Raw genomic sequence first — 19,757 nt, forward strand, 5'->3', positions numbered from 1 at the left:
CCAAAAGGGAATACGCGGTAGAAAATGGATGGATGGATGGGTTTTACCAGTTTATTATACATAGCAAGCCCCTGCCGCTAGTCAGAATTTTCCCAAATGTATCCTAAAGGTTTGTGCTTGGGATTTTTGTAGTTTTATGTAAATGTTTTAAACGTTTTTATGTTAATGTTCTACTATTATTATTCTTTTCACTATTGCTAGTAGACCAAACTTGTCCCACTCATTTGCGCAGCATTTGTGCTGCAGTTTTTGGGTCTATTTTTGTTTTTTATGTTAATGTCTTATAGTTTTTTATGTTATCAATGTTTTATTATTCATAACTAGCACCCACCTTGTTAAAATCATCCCAAACTTGTCCCATTTGTTTGTGCAACATTTGTGCTGCAGTTTTTTTGTCTATCGTTTTTATGTTGTTAATGTTTTATAGTTTTTATGTTATCAGTGTAATTATAAATAACTACCACCCACCTTTTAAAAAATCCCCCCATACTTGTCCTATTTTTTGTTTGTGCAACATTTGTGCTGCAGTTTTTTAGTCTGTTATTGTTTTGTGTTATTAATGTTTTATAGTTTTTATGTGATCAGTGTTTAGCACCCACCTTGTTGAACCCCCCCCCCCCCCCCCCCCAAACTTGTCCCACTCATTTGTGCAGCATTTGTGCGGCAGTTTTTTTGGTCTATTATCATTTTTATGTTGTTAATGTTTCATAGTTTTTATGTTATCAGTGTAATTATACATAACTAGCACCTATCTTGTTAAAAAATCACCCCATACTTGTCCTATTTTTTGTTGGTGCAACATTTGTGCTGCAGTTTTTTGGTCTGTTATCGTTTTATGTTATTAATGTTTTATAGTTATTATGTTATCAGTGTTTAATTATACATAACTAGCACCCAACTTGTTAAAATTCCCCCAAACGTGTTCCATTCGTTTGTGCAACAATTGTGCTGCAGTTTTTTGGTCTGTTATCGTTTTATGTTGTTAATTTTTTATAGTTTTTGTTATCAGTGTCATTACACATAACTACCACCCACCTTGTTATGAAATCCCCCCATGCTTGTCCCGTTCGTTTGTGCAACATTTGTGCTGCAGTTTTTTGGTCTGTTATCGTTTTATGTTATTAATGTTTTACATTTTTTATGTTATCAGTGTTTAATTATACATAACTAGCACCCACCTTGTTAAAATTCCCCCAAACGTGTTCCATTCGTTTGTGCAACATTTGTGCTGCAGTTTTTTGGTCTGTTATCGTTTTATGTTATTAATGTTTTACATTTTTTATGTTATCAGTGATTAATTATACATAACCAGCACCCAACTTGTTAAAATTCCCCCAAACTAGTTCCATTCGTTTGTGCAACATTTCTGCTGCAGTTTTTTGGTCTGTTATCGTTTTATGTTATTAATGTTTTACATTTTTTATGTTATCAGTGATTAATTATACATAACCAGCACCCAACTTGTTAAAATTCCCCCAAACTAGTTCCATTCGTTTGTGCAACATTTGTGCTGCAGTTTTCTGGTCTGTTATTGTTTCATGTTATTAATGTTTTATAGTTTTTGTTATCAGTGTTCAATTATTCATAACTAGCACCCACCTTGTTAAAATCCCCCAAACGTGTCCCATTTGTTTGTACAACATTTGTGCTGCAGTTTTCTGGTCTGTTATCGTTTTATGTTATTAATGTTTTATACTTTTTATGTTATCAGTGTTCAATTATACAAAACTAGCACCCACCTTGTAGAAATCACCCCAAACTTGTCCCATTTGTTTGTGCAACATTTGTTCTGCAGTTTTTTTTGGTCTGTTATTGTTTTATATTATTAATGTTTTACAGTTTTTATGTTATCAGTGTTTAATTATACATAACTTAGCACCCACCTTGTTGAAATCACCCCAAACTTGTCCCACTCATTTGTGCAGCATTTGTGTTTCAGTTTTTTTGGTCTATTATCGTTTTTATGTTAACGTTTTATAGTTTTTGTTATCAGTGTAATTACACATAACTATCACCCCCCTTGTTAAAAAAATCCACTCATACTTGTTCCATTCGTTTGTGCAACATTTGCGCTGCAGTTTTTTGGTCTGTTATTGTTTTATGTTATTAATGTTTTACCATTTTTATCTTAGCAGTGTTTAATTATACATAACTAGCACCCACCTTGTTAAAATTCCCCCAAACTTGTTCCATTCGTTTGTGCAACATTTGTGCTGCAGTTTTTTGGTCTGTTATCGTTTTATGTTATTAATGTTTTACATTTTTTATGTTATCAGTGTTTAATTAGACAGAACTAGCACCCACCTTGTTAAAATTCCCCCAAACTTGTTCCATTCGTTTGTGCAACATTTCTGCTGCAGTTTTCTGGTCTGTTATTGTTTTATGTTATTAATGTTTTATAGTTTTTGTTATCAGTGTTTAATTATTCATAACCAGCACCCACCTTGTTAAAATCCCCCAAACGTGTCCCATTTGTTTGTGCAACATTTGTGCTGCATTTTTCTGGTCTATCGTTTTATGTTATTAATGTTTTATAGTTTTTATGTTATCAGTGTTTAATTATACAAAACTAGCACCCACCTTGTAGAAATCACCCAAAACTTGTCCCATTTGTTTGTGCAACATTTGTGCTGCATTTTTCTGGTCTATTATCGTTTTATGTTATTAATGTTTTATAGTTTTTATGTTATCAGTGTTTAATTATACAAAACTAGCACCCACCTTGTAGAAATCACCCCAAACCTGTCCCATTTGTCTGTGCAACATTTGTGCTGCAGTTTTTTGGTCTGTTATTGTTTTATATTATTAATGTTTTACAGTTTTTATGTTATCAGTTTTTAATTATACATAACTTAGCACCCACCTTGTTGAAATCACCCCAAACTTGTCCCACTCATTTGTGCAGCATTTGTGTTTGAGTTTTTTTGGTCTATTGTCGTTTTTATGTTGTTAATGTTTTGTAGTTTTTGTTATCAGGGTAATTACACATAACTAGCACCCCCCTTGTTAAAAAATCCACCCATACTTGTTCCATTCGTTTGTGCAACATTTGCGCTGCAGTTTTTTGGTCTGTTATTGTTTCATGTTATTAATGTTTTACAATTTTTATGTTATCAGTGTTTAATTATACATAACTAGCACCCACCTTGTTAAAATCCCCCCAAACTTGTCCCATTTGTTTGTGCAGCATTTGTGCTGCATGTCTGTCTATTATAGTTTTATGTTAATGAAGTTCTATAGTTTTTATGTTAACGTTTTATGTTTCATTACCAGATCCCCCACACCTTGTTAAAATCCCCCCAAACTTGTCCCATTTGTTTGTGCAACATTTGTGCTGCTGTATTCTGGTCTCTTATTATTTTATGTTGTTAATTAATGTTTTGTAGTTTTTTTGTTATCAGTGTTTAATTATAGATAACAAGAACCCACATTGTTGAAATCACCCCAAACTTGTCCCACTCATTTGTGCAGCATTTGTGCTGCATGTCTGTCTATTATAGTTTTATGTTAATGAAGTTCTATAGTTTTTATGTTAACGTTTTATGTTTCATTACCAGATCCCCCACACCTTGTTAAAATCCCCCCAAACTTGTCCCATTTGTTTGTGCAACATTTGTGCTGCTGTATTCTGGTCTCTTATTATTTTATGTTGTTAATTAATGTTTTGTAGTTTTTTTGTTATCAGTGTTTAATTATAGATAACAAGAACCCACATTGTTGAAATCACCCCAAACTTGTCCCACTCATTTGTGCAGCATTTGTGCTGCATGTCTGTCTATTATAGTTTTATGTTAATGAAGTTCTATAGTTTTTATGTTAACGTTTTATGATTCATTACCAGATCCCCCACACCTTGTTAAAATCCCCCCAAACTTGTCCCATTTGTTTGTGCAACATTTGTGCTGCTGTATTCTGGTCTCTTATTATTTTATGTTGTTAATGTTTTGTAGTTTTTTTGTTATCAGTGTTTAATTATAGATAACTAGAACCCACATTGTTGAAATCAGCCCAAACGTGTCCCACTCATTTGTGCTGCATTTGTGCTGCATGTATGTCTATTATAGTTTTATGTTAATGAAGTTCTATAGTTTTTATGTTAACGTTTTATGATTCATTACCAGATCCCCCCCACCTTGTTAAAATCACCCCAAACGTGTCCCATTTGTTTGTGCTACGTTTGTGATGCAAAAGTTTTACGTGATTAAAGTGTTATCGTTCATAACCAGCCCCATGAGGTAAAAATAATAATGAGCCAAAACATTTTGCAGCACAAACGTTTGGGACAAGTTTGGGGAGATGTTGACAAGGATGGGGGACGCATTATGAATAATAACATGTTAAAAACATAAAAGCTATGATTGTGAGACAACAATAATTTGCAGCACAAAAGTTCGGGGAGTTTTAGACAAGGTTTTGGGGGTGCTGGACAATATCACTATTTTAGAACTACTTAAAAACCGTAACGAATGCACAAAGAAAAATATTTACAGCACAAACAAATGGCAATGTTGTTTTAATGTTTGCAATGATGGGGGGGAGAACGTCACACAGGAGCTCAAATAACAGGGAGTTGAAGTCCCCAACATGCCAACCAGCAGAGAGACAACCACAAAGCGCAAACATCTGCAGGCAGCAGACATGGACTTTAGCGGCACCTGGCAGGTTTATTCTGAGGAAAACCTTGAGAGCTTCCTCAAAGCCTTGGGTAAGATTGTCCAATGTGTGGTCTTTCTGTCGCTTGTGTGTTTATGCAAACATGTCTCTTCACAGACGTGCCTGAGATGGTTGTGAAAATGCGTAAGAAGGTGAGGCCAGTGATGGTGATAGAGCATAAGGGCAAAGATTTGAGCTACACCCTTAAAACCCCCAACTTCACGGTCACCAATTCAGTCAGCATCGGGAAGGAGGCGGAAATTACTGCGCTCGATGGCAGGAAAGTCAAAGTCAGTGCAGAATCCGAATGGCTAAGCTTGGCTGAGGTCACGGTCTGCTCAAAATGTGTAATTTTTGTTTTGTTTGTTTTGTTCTTGTCCTCTAGTGCACCGTCCGAGAGGAGAACGGAAAGCTTATCACTGAGAGCGACAAGTTCACTTCGGTCCGAGAAATACAAGGCCAGGAAATTATTGAGGTCCATAATGATAATTACTTTTAAAACTGTGGGGGGTGGGGGGGGACTCTGAGTATGCAAGCCCTAAAAAATAGTAATTTTAAATACACATGAAAAATTACAGTAATTTACTTTGAAATATTTTTACAGACATTTACTGTTTACGGTTAGACTTCCTTTTTTTTTTTTTTTTAATTGTCATTCAAATTTGAACTTTACAGCACAGATAAGAACGAAATTTCGTTACATAAGCTCATGATAGTGCAGGATAAAAAAAAGCAATAAGGTGCAAAAATAATTAAATAAATATATATAAATAATATATAAATATATATATATATATATATAAATAAATAAATAGATTACTGTACAGATAAATATATTGCACTTTTTCACATGCGTCCACGTTTATGGATGTATGTTATATTGTCTTTTTTATTTATTTTTATTTTTTTAATATATATATTACACACACACATATATATATATATATATATATATATATATATATATATATATACACACACAATACATCCAGCGAGTTAATCCATTTTGGGGGGAGTTGAGGGGATAATTTAATTATGATGCGTTCAAGAGTCTTACGGCCTGAGGGAAGAAGCTGTTACAGAACCTGGAGGTTCTGCTTTGTAGAAAGTTCCAACTAAATGCTGTAGCTCCACAGTTGCAATTGTGTAGTTCATTACAAAAAATTGCAACTATATGCTCTAACTCAGGGGTAGGGAACCTATGGCTCTCGAGCCAGATGTGGCTCTTTTGAGGATTGCATCTGGCTCTCAGATAAATCTTAGCTGACATTGCTTAACACGATAAATAATTAATAATTCCGCTGTTAAAAATAGCGTTCAAAATATAAGACATTCTCATGCATTTTAATCCATTCATCCGTTTTCTACTGCACATGTTCAAGAAGTGTCATTAACAGTAAGAAGATTGTATTTATTATTGGTTAGCTTCAGAATTGCATTGTTGTTAAAAAGAATAAGACTTATTATACTCTAAAAATGTTGGTCTTACTTAAAAATGCACGCATTTAGTTGTATTCAGTGTATAAAAATATTAAATGGCTCTCACGGAAATCCATCCATCCATCCATTTTCTACCGCTTATTCCCTTTTGGGGTCGCGGGGGGCGCTGGCGCCTATCTCAGCTACAATCGGGCGGAAGGCGGGGTACACCCTGGACAAGTCGCCACCTCATCGCAGGGCCAACACAGATAGACAGACAACATTCACACTCACATTCACACACTAGGGCCAATTTAGTGTTGCCACGGAAATACTTTTTAAAATATTTGGCTTTCATGGCTCTCTCAGCCAAAAAGGTTCCCGACCCCTGCTCTTTTTTGATTGATTGATACTTTTATTAGTAGATTTATTAGTCAACTAACCCGGCCGTATTGGCATGTGTTGCAATGTCAATATTTCATCATTGATATATGAACTATCAGACTGCGTGGTCGGTATTAGTGGGTTTCAGTAGGCCTTTAACTTTACTAATCCCTGAGGGGAAATTTACATTTTCAGCACAATCCCATTCAAGAGCTGACAAACATTACAGAAAGACAGAACAGGATCGCTGGGGGCTCTGCCAACTTTTGGTGCCCCTTACAAAAAAGGTGAGAAACAGGTGGATGGAGGGAGGCTGAGGAAAAAAAATCAGTCTAAACCTGGGCCCCTGGAGAGGGTTCCAGACTGAAGGAGAAAAAAAACTTATAGGGCAATATTATTTTACTTTATCAATCAATGAATCAATGTTTATTTATAGAGCCCTAAATCACAAGTGTCTCAAAGGCCCTTTTATGACTTTTGATACTGGGGGGGGAAAAAAAGTTTTTCATTTTAGGGGTAGTCAACTCATACTTGAGGTTAAAACACAGAGTTTGTTGAACCTCCCACCTCGAATACACCCTCTGTAAAAATTTAATTTGGCCCAAAAACTGAAAAAGTCACTTTGATTGTTCGATTGAAACTTGTATTAGTAGATGGCACAGTACAGTACATATTCCGTACAATTGACCACTAAATCAGTGGTTCTCAACCTTTTTTCTGTGATTTACCCCCTGTGAACATGTTTTTAATTCAGGTACCCCCTAATCAGAGCAAAGCATTTTTGGTTGAAAAAAAGAGATAAAGAAGTAAAATACATTACAATGTCATCAGTTTCTGATTTATTAAATTGTAAAACAGTGCAAAATATTGCTCATTTGTAGTGGTCTTTCTTGAACTATTTGGAAAAAAAGATATGAAAATAACAAAAAAAACTTGTTGAAAAATAAACAAGTGATTCAATTATAAATAAAGATTTCTACACATAGAAGTAATCATCAACTTAAAGTGCCCTCTTTGGGGATTGTAATAGACATCCATCTGGATTCATCAACTTCATTCTAAACATTTCTTCACAAAAAATAAATCATTAATATCAATATTTATGGAACATGTCCACAAAAGAATCTAGCTGTCAACACTGAATATTGCATTGTTGTATTTTTTGTCACTATTTATGAACTTACATTCATATTTTGTTGGAGTATTATTCAATAAATATATCTATAAAGGATATTTGAATTGTTGCTATTTTTAGAATATTTTTTTAAAATATCACGTACCCCTTGGCATACCTTCAAGTACCCCCAGGGGTACGCGTACCCCCATTTGAGAACCACTGCTCTAAATGATAACACCCGAATAAGTTTTTCAACGTTAATCAATTCATTTTTTTCCCCCCCAGACAGTCACATCTGGCTCTGTCGTTCTCATCAGCAGAAGCAGAAGAGTGTAAAAATGTTCGGTCAGCTATCAACAAGAATAAAACATCCATCCATCCATCCATCCATCCATCCATCCATCCATCTTCTTCCGCTTATCCGAGGTTGGGTCGCGGGGGCAGCAGCCTAAGCAGGAAAACCCAGACTTCCCTCTCCCCAGCCACTTCGTCCAGCTCTTCCCGGGGGATCCCAAGGCGTTCCCAAGCCAGCCGGGAGACATAGTCTTCCCAACGTGTCCTGGGTCTTCCCCGTGGCCTCCTACCGGTCGGACGTGCCCTAAACACCTCCCTAGGGAGGCGTTCAGGTGACATCCTGACCAGATGCCCGAACCACCTAATCTGGTTCCTCTCGATGTTGAGGAGCAGCGGCTTTACTTTGAGTTCCTCCCGGATGCCAGAGCTTCTCACCCTATCTCTAAGGGAGAGCCCCGCCACCCGGCGGAGGTAACTCATTTCGGCCGCTTGCACCCATGATCTTGTCCTTTCGGTCATAACCCAAAGCTCATGACCTTAGGTGAGGATGGGAACGTAGATCGACCGGTAAATTGAGAGCTTTGCCTTCCGGCTCAGCTCCTTCTTCACCACAACGGATCGATACAACGTCCGCATTACTGAAGACGCCGCACCAATCCGCGTGTCGATCTCACCATCCACTCTTCCCTCACTCATGAACAAGACTCCTAGGTACTTGAACTCCTCCACTTGGGGCAAGATCTCCTCTCCAACCCGGAGGTGGCACTCCACCCTTTTCCGGGCGAGAACCATAAACTCAGACTTGGAGGTGCTGATACACATTCCGGTCGCTTCACACTCGGCTGCGAACCGATCCAGTGAGAGCTGAAGATCCCGGCCAGATGAAGCCATCAGGACCACAGCATCGGCAAAAAGCAGATACCTGATCCCGCGGCCACCAAACCGGAACCCCTCATCGCCTTGACTGCCCCTAGAAATTCTGTCCATAAAAGTTATGAACAGACTCTGTGACAAAAGGCAGCCTTGGCGGAGTCCAACCCTCACTGGAAACGTGTCCGACTTACTGCCGGCAATGCGGACCAAGCTCTGGCACTGATCATACAGGGAGTGGACCGCCACAATCAGACAGTCAGATACCCCATACTCTGAGCACTCCCCACAGGACTTCCCGAGGGACACGTTCGAATGCCTTCTCCAAGTCCACAAAGCACATGTAGACTAGTTGGCCAAACTCCCATGCACCCTCAAGGACCCTGCCGAGAGTATAGAGCTGGTCCACAGTTCCACGACCAGGACGAAAACCACACTGTTCCTCCTGAATCTGAGGTTCGAGGTTCGACTATCCGGCGTAGCCTCCTCTCCAATACACCTGAATAAACCTTACCGGGAAGGCTGAGGATAAAACATCACAAATCTACTAATAAAGGTGAATAATCAAACATTAACAGCCTACTGAAATGAGATTTTCTTATTTAAACGGGGATAGCAGGTCCATTCTATGTGTCATACTTGATCATTTTGCGATATTGCCATATTTTTGCTGAAAGGATTTAGTAGAGAACATCCACGATAAAGTTTGCAACTTTCGGCGCTAAGAGAAATGCGCTTCCTCTACCGGAAGTCGCAGACGATGACGTCACCCGTGTGATGGCTCCTCACATATTCACATTGTTTTTAATGGGAGCCTCCAACAAAAAGTGCTATTCGGACCGATAAAACGACAATTTCCCCATTAATTTGAGCGAAGCTGAAAGATTTGTGTTTGAGGATATTGATAGCAACGGACTAGAAAAAAAAAAAACACGATTGCATTGGGACGGATTCCAATGTTTTTAGACACATTTACTGGGATAATTCTGGGAAATCCCTTATCTCTCTATTGTGTTGCTAGTGTTTCAGTGAGTTAAATAGTACCCGATAGTCGCAAGGGTGTGTCCACGGGTGTCTTGACGCTAGTGTCTCAGGGTAGTCGACGGCAGCAATGGACGGCACAAGCTCAGCTTTTCTCCGGTAAGAACTGACTTTTTAACCACAATTTTCCCACCGAAACCTGCTTGTTGACATTTGGTAGGGATCCATGTTGGCTTGACCGCGCTCTGATCCATAGGAAAGTTTCACCTCCAGGAATTTTAAACAAGGAGTCACCGTGTGTTTTTGTGGCTAAAGGCTAAAGCTTCCCAACTCCATCTTTCTACTGTGACTTCTCCAATATTAATTGAACAAATTGCAAAAGATTCAGCAACACAGATGTCCAAAATACTGTATAATTATGCTGTTAAAGCAGACGACTTTTAGCTGTGTGTGTGCGCAGCGCTCATACTTCTTAAAAACCCGTGACGTCTTGCGTACACGTCATCATTACACGACGTTTCGAAGACGAAACTCCCGGGAAATTTAAAATTGTACTTTAGTAAACTAAAAAGGCCGTATTGGCGTGTGTTGCAATGTTAATATTTCATCATTGATATATAAACTATCAGACTGGTGGGTAGTAGTGGGTTTCAGTAGGCCTTTAAGCACGTTTTGGTTTTGATTTCTGTCACCGGTAGCCCGTGTCTGTGTAATACCAGCCGCACCCTGCAGGGGGCGCCATGCGGGCTGCGTGACTCGTTGCCGCGAGCAGCGAAGAAGAGCGCCATCTCGTCATTTCGCGTGAAGCGACTTGCACACTTTGCCGCGCCTCCCCCACAAAAGACTCCCGCTATTATCAAAGTGGAACTTCATGGCTAGATACATGCGGCCTCCAAATACGTCTTTGTTTGTCAAAAACATCTCTGAAGAGTCCAGGTGAGTCTGCATTCGGTGCGTTGGTCGCAGCTCGACATAAAAGTTTACGCCTGCTAGCGAAGTTAGCCTAGCCGAGCTAGCGCAGGCCCAGTATCACGTCGGCCTAGACGCTCAAAATGTGACGAATCTATGATACTGTTCAAAGTAATATATTTTTTTTGCCTTTAATATTATAGACCAGTATCTGTTTTTGTAGAGCGTTTAGGATTACAAACGACAACGATTGTGTTGTATCGACTCCAGTCCGGAGGTTCAAACATTTTTCTTTTTTTTTTATCCACGTTTTTTCAATCGCAGATTCGTCACACTCTGATTTGGTCGTTAATTAAATAACTGCACATATATTAAGAATAGCAAACAAATAATGTTGGTGTTTTTGTGTTGTGTACAAAATGCTTTGTTTTCCACTTATAATCACTGGAGTGCTGTTGAAGTTACTTATTTTTAACTCATTTGTGTCTCAAAAAAGAGGCAGTTCACCTAAACCCACATTGGAATTGCCATTAAACCCATTAAATATGGAGGTTAATTTGTGTCTTAACTACTGTTTATACTGATTTTTCTTGTATTTTAATTTCGTGAACTGATATTTTTACATCAAATTATTCTGATATATTCATTGAATTAGAATAATTTTTGTTAAAGGCCTACTGATGAGATTTTCTTATTTAAGTGGGGATAGCAGGTCAATTCAATGTGTCATACTTGATCATTTCGCGATATTGCCATTATTTTGCTGAGAGGATTTAGTAGAGAACATCGATGATTAAGTTCGCAACTTTTGGTCGCTAATAAAAAAAGCCTTGCCTGTACAGGAAGTAGCAGACAATGTGCGCGTGACGTCGCTGGTTGTAGAGCTCCTCACATCCTCACATTGTTTACAATCATGGCCACCAGCAACCAGAGCGATTCGGACCGAGAAAGCGACAATTTCCCCATTCATTTGAGCAAGGATGAAAGATTAGTAGATGAGGATAGTGAGAGTGAAGGACTAGGAGAAAAAGACGAGGGCAGTGGGAGCGATTCAGATGTTATTAGACACATTTACTAGGATAATTCTGGAAAATCCCTTATCTGCTTATTGTGTTACTAGTGTTTTAGTGAGATTATATAGTCATACCTGAAAGTCCGAGGGGTGTGGTGACCGCCATTGTCTCTGAGGGAAGCCATGGTCGAGCCAAGAAAGTCACAGCTGCAGGAGGAACGACACAAGCCCCGCTCATGTTTGCGGTAAGAGCCGACTTATCACCACAATATTCTCACCGAAACCTGCCGGTTGACATGTGGTAGAGTGAACGCAGTTGTCAAAACGCTGGTTTGTAATCTATTAATAAAGTTTGACTGACCTATCTGACTTCACGGTGGGAGAGGGGTTAATGCGTCTGCCTCACAATACGAAGGTCCTGCAGTCCTAGGTTCAATCCCAGGCTCGGGATCTTTCTGTGTGGAGTTTGCATGTTCTCCCCGTGAATGCGTGGGTTCCCGCCGGGTACTCCAGCTTCCTCCCACTTCCAAAGACATGCACCTGGGGATAGGTTGATTGGCAACACTAAATTGGCGCTAGTGTGTGAATGTGAGTGTGAATGTTGTCTGTCTATCTGTGTTGGCCCTGCGATGAGGTGGCGACTTGTCCAGGGCGTACTCCGCCTTCCGCCCGATTGTAGCTGAGATAGGTGCCAGCGCCCCCCACAACCCCAAAAGGGAATAAGCGGTAGGAAATGGATGGATGGATGACCTATCTGACTGTTTTGTTGACATTCCCTTTAGCGCAGCTCCATCTAAAGCAGGGGTAGGGAACCTATGGCTTTAGAGCAAGATGTGGCTCTTTTGATGACTACATATGGCTCTCAGATAATTATATTTATATAGCGCTTTTCTCTAGTGACTCAAAGCGCTTTACAAAGGGACACCTTTGTAAAGCCCATTTAAACCAGTGTGGGTGGCACAGGGGGCAGGTGTGTAAAGTGTCTTGCCCAAGGACACAACGGCAGTGACTAGGATGGCGGAAGCGGGAATCGAACCTGGAACCCTCAGGTTGCTAGCACGGCCACTCTCCTAACCCAGCTATGCCGAGTAACCGTGTAATACTCTTCCATATCAGTAGGTGGCAGTCGGTAGCTAATTGCTTTGTAAATGTGGGAACCAGCGGGAGGCAGAGTGCAGGTAAAAAGGTGTCTAATGCTTAAACCAAGGGTAGGGAACCTATGGCTCTAGAGCCGGATGACTGCATATGGCTGTCAGATAAATCTTAGCTGACATTGCTTAACACGATAAGTAATGAATAATTCCGCTGGTTTCAAAAATAACGTTCAAATTATAAAACATTCTCATGCATTTTAATCCAACCATCCGTTTTCTACCGCACCTGTTCAAGATGTCGCATTAATGGTAAGAATTATTATATTTATTATTGGTTAACTTTTTGAAATACAATGTTGTTAAAAACAATCAGAGACTCATTATACTCTACAAATGTTGGTCATACTTAAAAATGCACGAATTTAGTTGGATTCAGTGTTGAAAAATGTTATATGGCTCTTACGGAAATACATTTTGAAACATTTGGCTTTCATGGCTCTCTCAGCCAAAAAGGTTCCCGACCCCTGATCTAAAGGATGCATAACATAACCCCAGCCTCCACTGTAGCATCTATTCTATGCACCATATAATGCGGTGCGCCTTTATATATGAACAAAGTTTTAAAATTGGCCATTCATTGACTGTGCGCGTTATAGTGCGGAAAATACGGTAAATTAAGACGAAGCACCTATTGGCTGGTTGTGAGACAGGACTGATAACTTCAATATTAACTAAAATATTTTATTCAATGAATGTTTCTGCACTGAAATTTTACACACTGTTTTAATAAACTTATTTTTTAGACACACATTTTGCTCACATATCAATGAAACTGTCAGGATAATTTGATGATAAGAAAAAATTAACTTGCATAAATTCGGTGTCAAAGTTTTCGTTATAAAAACACACATTTACCTCCATAATTAAGCCAACTTTGCCTGATAAAAGTGACCAGAAAGCATCCAGGTAAGGACAAGTGCCTTTTGGGTGGTGAACTGCCCTTTAAAGCTCATTCACTTAGCAGGAAGGTTTGCACCCTAATGCTCAGTTGAGTTATACTTGTATTTACGGTGTTCAGGCCTGAGGATTTGCGCCGTGAATTTGGCCGCTATGGGCCGGTATTAGATGTCTACATCCCACTTGACTTCTATACACGTCAACCAAGAGGATTTGCATACATTCAATATCCTTTCCCAAAAAGTTTCTCTGCTCATGCTAACAAGTTGCATTGTTTCCCCGCAGCATAGACGATGTGTGATGTTTTCTTGCACCTTAATCTGCTTGACTATCTAACGTTCCTATCATTTCTCTGTTATCGCTTCAGAAAATGTTAAAGCCTCCCGTTGTGGAAACCGGCCAAAAAGAGTAACAAAGACCCGTGTAGCGTAGCAGTAAAGACCAGGCGCACAGACCTGCAGGAACAGAGGGAGGGGAAAAAGGTTTGGGAGAGAATAAAGCATGAAGAGGAAAAAGGGGACGGAGACAAAGCTCGGCCGTGGCGGCAAAGAAAAGATCAAAAGCAAAGAAAAGTTTTAAAGCAAAGAGTCAAGCGGGAAACCCCAAGTCGATCTCTGTGGGAGTCGATTAAAGAGTGTAAAGGTCAAGATGAAGTCAAGCAAGGTAACAAGTCTGAATAATTTGTGTATCCTCCCATGACAAATCAACAAATTTGACAAAATCAGCCTATTTGAGTTCAATCAGCCATTCTTGTATTTGATTTTGTTCTTCATAGTCCTGATTCCCTTGACAAATATTTAATTATTGTATGTCTTTAAAAACCTTTATTTCCTCACTCCCTGTTGTATCATATCACACGAAAGTGTGTACAGCCCTCACATTTCAGCAACTTGTCAGGGGACAATACTATCGAAAGCAGACTGGTACACTTTGGAGTAGTCAATGTACAGCTTGCATACAAGCAAAGATTTACAGTCAAAACACAGCCATTATTGGGTACATATCTGCAACACAGGGAACATGTCCACGTGCACATGTTATGACTGGAATCCTCTTCCACTCTACGATGACATCGCTGGTGGATGTGCATCTGTTTAGGGCTGGGCGATACGGCTGAAAACTTCATCACAATGTAAGTGTTATATATCGGTCGATAACGTTAATTATTGATCATTTTTATGATCCATCAAAATTAAGGACCAAGAGAAAAAAATATGTTTTTTTGTTTGTTTTTTTCATTATAGCGTTCCACTGATATTTAAGGAAATGTCAACACAAGCATGGAAAACACTCAATGTAAACAAAATTGTACAATCACTTTGAACATTTAACAATAACCTTATAAAATGAAGCAAAAATAATGAATATGTAAGAGATGTTTAATGAGTAAGAAAAATGTGCAAAGTAAGGCTGTTTGATATGGCCTTTTATTAATATCTCAATATTTTTAGGCCATGTCACAATATATATCTCGATATTTTGCCTTAGCCTTGAATAAACACTTGATGCATATAATCACACCAGTATGATGTGTCTACATTAAAACATTCTTGTTCATACTGCTTTAATATATGCTCATTTTAAACGTTCACGCAGAGAGGGAAATCACAACTTAGTCAATTAAACAGTTATTAAGCAGTGGCACAAACACTTCATTTCCAAAACAAAAAGCGCAAGATTGTCAGAGACATTTTAAGACACGCTATAAGTGCACTTTTGTGCATAATGTCACTAAGATGACATATGAAAACAACACTAAATTAAAGTGCACTTTTTGTTCAGAACGCCACAATAGTTTCAAACAAAGTGCCCTTTTGAGCATGATGTCACACAATATATTTCAATAACCGTCAAATAAAAAATAGCTGGATAATAGGAAATCAAATAGTGTATGTCCTTCGCTATGTGGTAGGTTCCTGAGGACATTATCTCCCTCTGTTATTGACTATTTGTTTCATATGGCGTTGATGTGGAAATGGTTGTTTCAGCATTTTGTTGGTGTGGCACCTAACAGAGATGTTGACATGCGGAGTTTCAAGCACTCTAGTGCAAAGTGTCAAAATGTAAATGGAGAAAACCTAGAATAACTATTTCCGGCAATAGTTTTTCCAGGTTTTCTCCATTTACATTATTCACAGTGGTTCTTTGATCTCTGCAGCACTAATTTTTACTTTCTTGTCTCACTCATGCAAATAATCAACCATGAGACAACAAGATGGCGCAACAAGTCTTGATAGTTGATGCTGTTACCTGGCTGTTAGCGTGCTACTTCCACTGATCAGTGGTCACTTCCTGCGTTGCTCGGTTATCAGTGCCTTTTATAAAATCGCACCACCAACCTTGCTTGGTAACTTTCGGTTTCTTCCGACAAAGAAGAGTTTTTTTTATTGGCATTAAATACATGTCCATCACGAAATACATTGATTTATCACCCAGCCCTAAATTCGCTTAACCGTTTATGTCCTTCCTTTCCTGGATAGTAAATCCGTACTGTTATATAAGCCCTAAACAGGGTACTCTAAAGTATAAACAGTTTCTATAGTATTGTCCTTTGAGAAGACCTTAAGCTAATGTATTAGGTCGCACAATTTGAGACTCAAGTTCTCAACTAAACCGAGTCTTCATGCATTAAAACAGAACACTTACCTGTTGTTAATGAGAACCAGAATGCCAACTTGTGTCCTTGCCCAAAATGAGTGAGCGCAAAACCCTTAACCACTCAGTACGTTTGAGGATGTGCGCGACGCAGAGGATGCTCTTCACAGCTTGGACAGGAAGTGGGTGTGCGGCCGCCAGATCGAGATCCAGTTTGCCCAGGGGGATCGAAAGAGTGAGTGCTCATTGTTAAGTCTTTGATGTGGCCCAGCGGCCTCAATCACCCTTCATCAAAATGTTTTCTTATCTATTGTTTTTAACCGCTAGCGCCCAATCAGATGAAAACTAAGGAAAGGCACTCCCCAGGGAGGTCGTCTCGCTACGATGACTACGAGCGCGACAGCCGACGCAGACGCTCACGCAGTCGCAGCTACGAGCGGTACAGGTCGCGCAGCCCGTCCTATGACCGCCGCCGCAGACGCTCTGAGAGCCCTAGAGAGTACGTTGGAACGCAAACTTTTCAAATTGAATTGATGTCTGATGGGGGGAAAACGGTGCCTCCACAGATCTCGTGGACGCCAGTATGGACGAGGAGGAAGCAGGAGCCGGGATGAGGAAAGGTATGTTTTTTTGTCTGAATGCTCCATTAAGGTTTTACTATAGTTGCCGTCCATTTCGACACGGTTTCAGAGCGTGTATTGTTTGGATCGTCAGTGCAGATGACACTCGTGAACACCACGGAATTGTTCCCCTCAAAATCGTTGTGATGCTGAACCATCCCCACCTTTTTTTTAATAACAAGATGACAAACGTGGCGGGCAAAAGGAGAATTAATGTTCTATTATTTGGGCTAATTTACATTGTGGCGCATGTTTGCATGTGTTGTTAATGATGCGTTCAAGGGCGATATGGCTGAAAACTGTACTACAATACGAGTTTTTCATACTAGTTTTATTGATTTAATTTTTTTATGACCTATGGAAAATATGGACCAGGAGAAGAATTCAATAAATGTGTATAAAAACAAATATGTATTATGAAAAATATAATAAATGTTTAAAAAAAAAAAAAATCAATGTACTGTATTTTTCGGACTATACGGCACACTTAAAATCCTTTTAAATTTCTCAAAATACGACGGTGCGCCGAATGCACGGAATTTTTCAGGTTGTGCTTACTGACCTCATAAAGCTATTTTAGTTTGGTACATAGTGTAATGGTAAGTGTGACCAGTAGATGGCAGTCACACAAAAGAGAAACGTGCAGACTGCCGGATTGAGTCCGGTAAACACCAAAACTTAAAATGTTTTTTTTACTGAGAATATAGAACATTACACACGGCGCACAACAATCAGTCATAAATGTTTTAGTACGACTTTGGTAAGGTATGAAGCCGCACCACTTGATGGCTTGTCGGCGCATTGCGCCGACCATAGTCCGATGTACCGTATTTTTCGGATAATAATTCGCTCCAGAGTATACTTCGCACGGGCCGAAAATGCATAATAAAAAAGGAAAAAAACATATAAGTCGCACTGGAGTATAAGTCGCATTTTGGGGGGAAATTTATTTGATAAAATCCAACACCAAGAATAGAAATTTGAAAGGCAATTTAAAATAAATAAAGAATAGTGAACAACAGGCTGAATAAGTGTACTTTATATGAGGCATAAATAAACAACTGAGAAGGTGCCTGGTATGTTAACGTAACATATAAGAGTCATTCAAATAACTATAACATATAGAACATGCTATACCTTTACCAAAAAATCTGTCACTCCTAATCGATAAATCCCATGAAATCTTCTTCCTCGATGTCGCTTCTAAACAACTCTGCCAACTCCAAAGGTATGCACCGCTTCCTCTTGTCGTTTTCTGCTGCATATTTCACTACGTCCAGCTTATAATCTTGTTTTGTTCAGCCCTTCTCAGTTTTTATAAGTTACCGCCAACGATGAAATGATCCAATTTAATAGCTACGGCTGTAGCATATAGCAGTTAGCATTCCATGACCCACAATGCACTTCTGCAATGACCCTCCCCCGCCAAATTCTTATTGGTTGATGTGTGTGTGAGACGATTGCTGACAATTTCTTTGTCTCTTCCGCGAATGTCCATCCATCCATCCATCATCTTCCGCTTATCCGAGGTCGGGTCGCGGGGGCAACAGCCTATGTGATAAATAATATTATTTAATATTTTACGGTAATGTGTTAATAATTTCACATATAAATCGCTCCGGAGTATATGTCGCACCCCCGGCCAAACTATGAAAAAAAACTGCGACTTATAGTCCGAAAAATACGGTATTTTGTTGGAAAATTTTTGACATTTCACTTTAGCTGCGTTGAATGAAAAGTTGTTTTTGTTCAGGTCCAGGCAGAAACATCATAGAGAGTCCAAAGGAAGGTCTGCCTCAAGATCCGAGTCCCCTCACGAGGGCGCCAAGCCATCGTCCGCGTCAAATTACGGAGTGGAAGAAGCCCGGCCCACCCGCTCTCCGTCACACTCCCGCTCTCGCTCCGTGTCGAGGTCACGCTCCCGCTCTCGCTCCTGGGCCGGACGCAAGTCGGGAGGACGCTAGGAAAGACGGGAGAAGGTTTGAGCTTTTTGTTCCTTTTGGATGTCAATCTGACATCAAATGGACACGTGAGAACATTTTTGCCGGTCTTTTTTTTGTTTTTTTCTGATGCTTTCTCCAACATCCATCTTTTTTAATTAGACAGATTTACTTTACATGTGCTACGCGTCTGTTTTATAAAATTAAATCCGCTCCCATTTTTTTTTTATATTTAAGGACTTGCTTTTTTTTTTTTAAAGGGGTCCTTTCCTTCAATTGCAACTATTCACATTTACTTGTATGTTTAAAAAATTGTACTCCAGTTGTACATGATGTGCGACTGTCAAATCATGAGGTTGTCATGCCTCCTGTCATTTTTGTCTCGGGAATTTGCCCCACTTAATTCCAATATCATTTTAAAAGCCCCTGAAATGAGCAGGATAGGGCCCCTTTAATAAGACCTACAGAATATACTAACTTGTTGGAGAGGACGTGACGTTAATGTTTCCAGTAATGCATCTTCCAAAAAGCTTCTTTTTTTGTTTCCTGCCATTTAAAGATTTGTGTCACCACAGTGTGCCACAAACTGCCATTTTCCTTCAAAGTAAACTTTTGCATTAAAAGCTTGTTGTCATCTTTTGAAAAAGCTCGGCAGTGGTTTTGCTTTTTTTTTTTTTTCTCAGTGCATGTTTTATCATTTTTATCTAGCTTCAACAGGAAGAAGCTGTTATTTTCAGTAATAAACTGTCGCTCAAAAGAAACTTTATACGGCCACTTGTCACCTCTGCTTCACAATCTCTTCCTCAGAAATTAAACTAGCACCGCAGCGTAGTACGGACGCAAACCCCACATATTGATTATTTTTGTTGTTTTTGTAATGGCGAGGGCGAGCTCGAACCGGCCATGCGTGAA

The 19,757-nt window shown here is 39.4% G+C and overlaps 2 protein-coding genes across 2 annotated transcripts; both read left to right on the plus strand.

Moving 5' to 3' along the window:
- Nucleotides 1-659: 659 nt before the first annotated feature.
- Nucleotides 660-9,306, plus strand: LOC133550984 (fatty acid-binding protein, liver-like). Its single transcript, XM_061897201.1, has 4 exons — nt 660-4,705; nt 4,771-4,943; nt 5,039-5,128; nt 7,859-9,306. Exons 1-4 carry the CDS (start codon nt 4,585-4,587, stop codon nt 7,907-7,909), a joined length of 435 nt encoding a protein of 144 aa, XP_061753185.1. The 5' UTR covers nt 660-4,584; the 3' UTR covers nt 7,910-9,306.
- A 1,182-nt stretch (nt 9,307-10,488) lies between these two features.
- Nucleotides 10,489-19,491, plus strand: LOC133550987 (serine/arginine-rich splicing factor 10-like). The gene is made up of 6 exons (XM_061897204.1): nt 10,489-10,654; nt 13,812-13,916; nt 16,417-16,520; nt 16,613-16,784; nt 16,852-16,905; nt 18,659-19,491. Exons 1-6 carry the CDS (start codon nt 10,590-10,592, stop codon nt 18,867-18,869), a joined length of 711 nt encoding a protein of 236 aa, XP_061753188.1. The 5' UTR covers nt 10,489-10,589; the 3' UTR covers nt 18,870-19,491.
- The last annotated feature ends 266 nt before the right edge of the window (nt 19,492-19,757 follow it).

Source organism: Nerophis ophidion, linkage group LG04 (assembly GCF_033978795.1).
Source record: "Nerophis ophidion isolate RoL-2023_Sa linkage group LG04, RoL_Noph_v1.0, whole genome shotgun sequence".
Classification (NCBI taxonomy): Eukaryota; Metazoa; Chordata; class Actinopteri; order Syngnathiformes; family Syngnathidae; genus Nerophis; species Nerophis ophidion.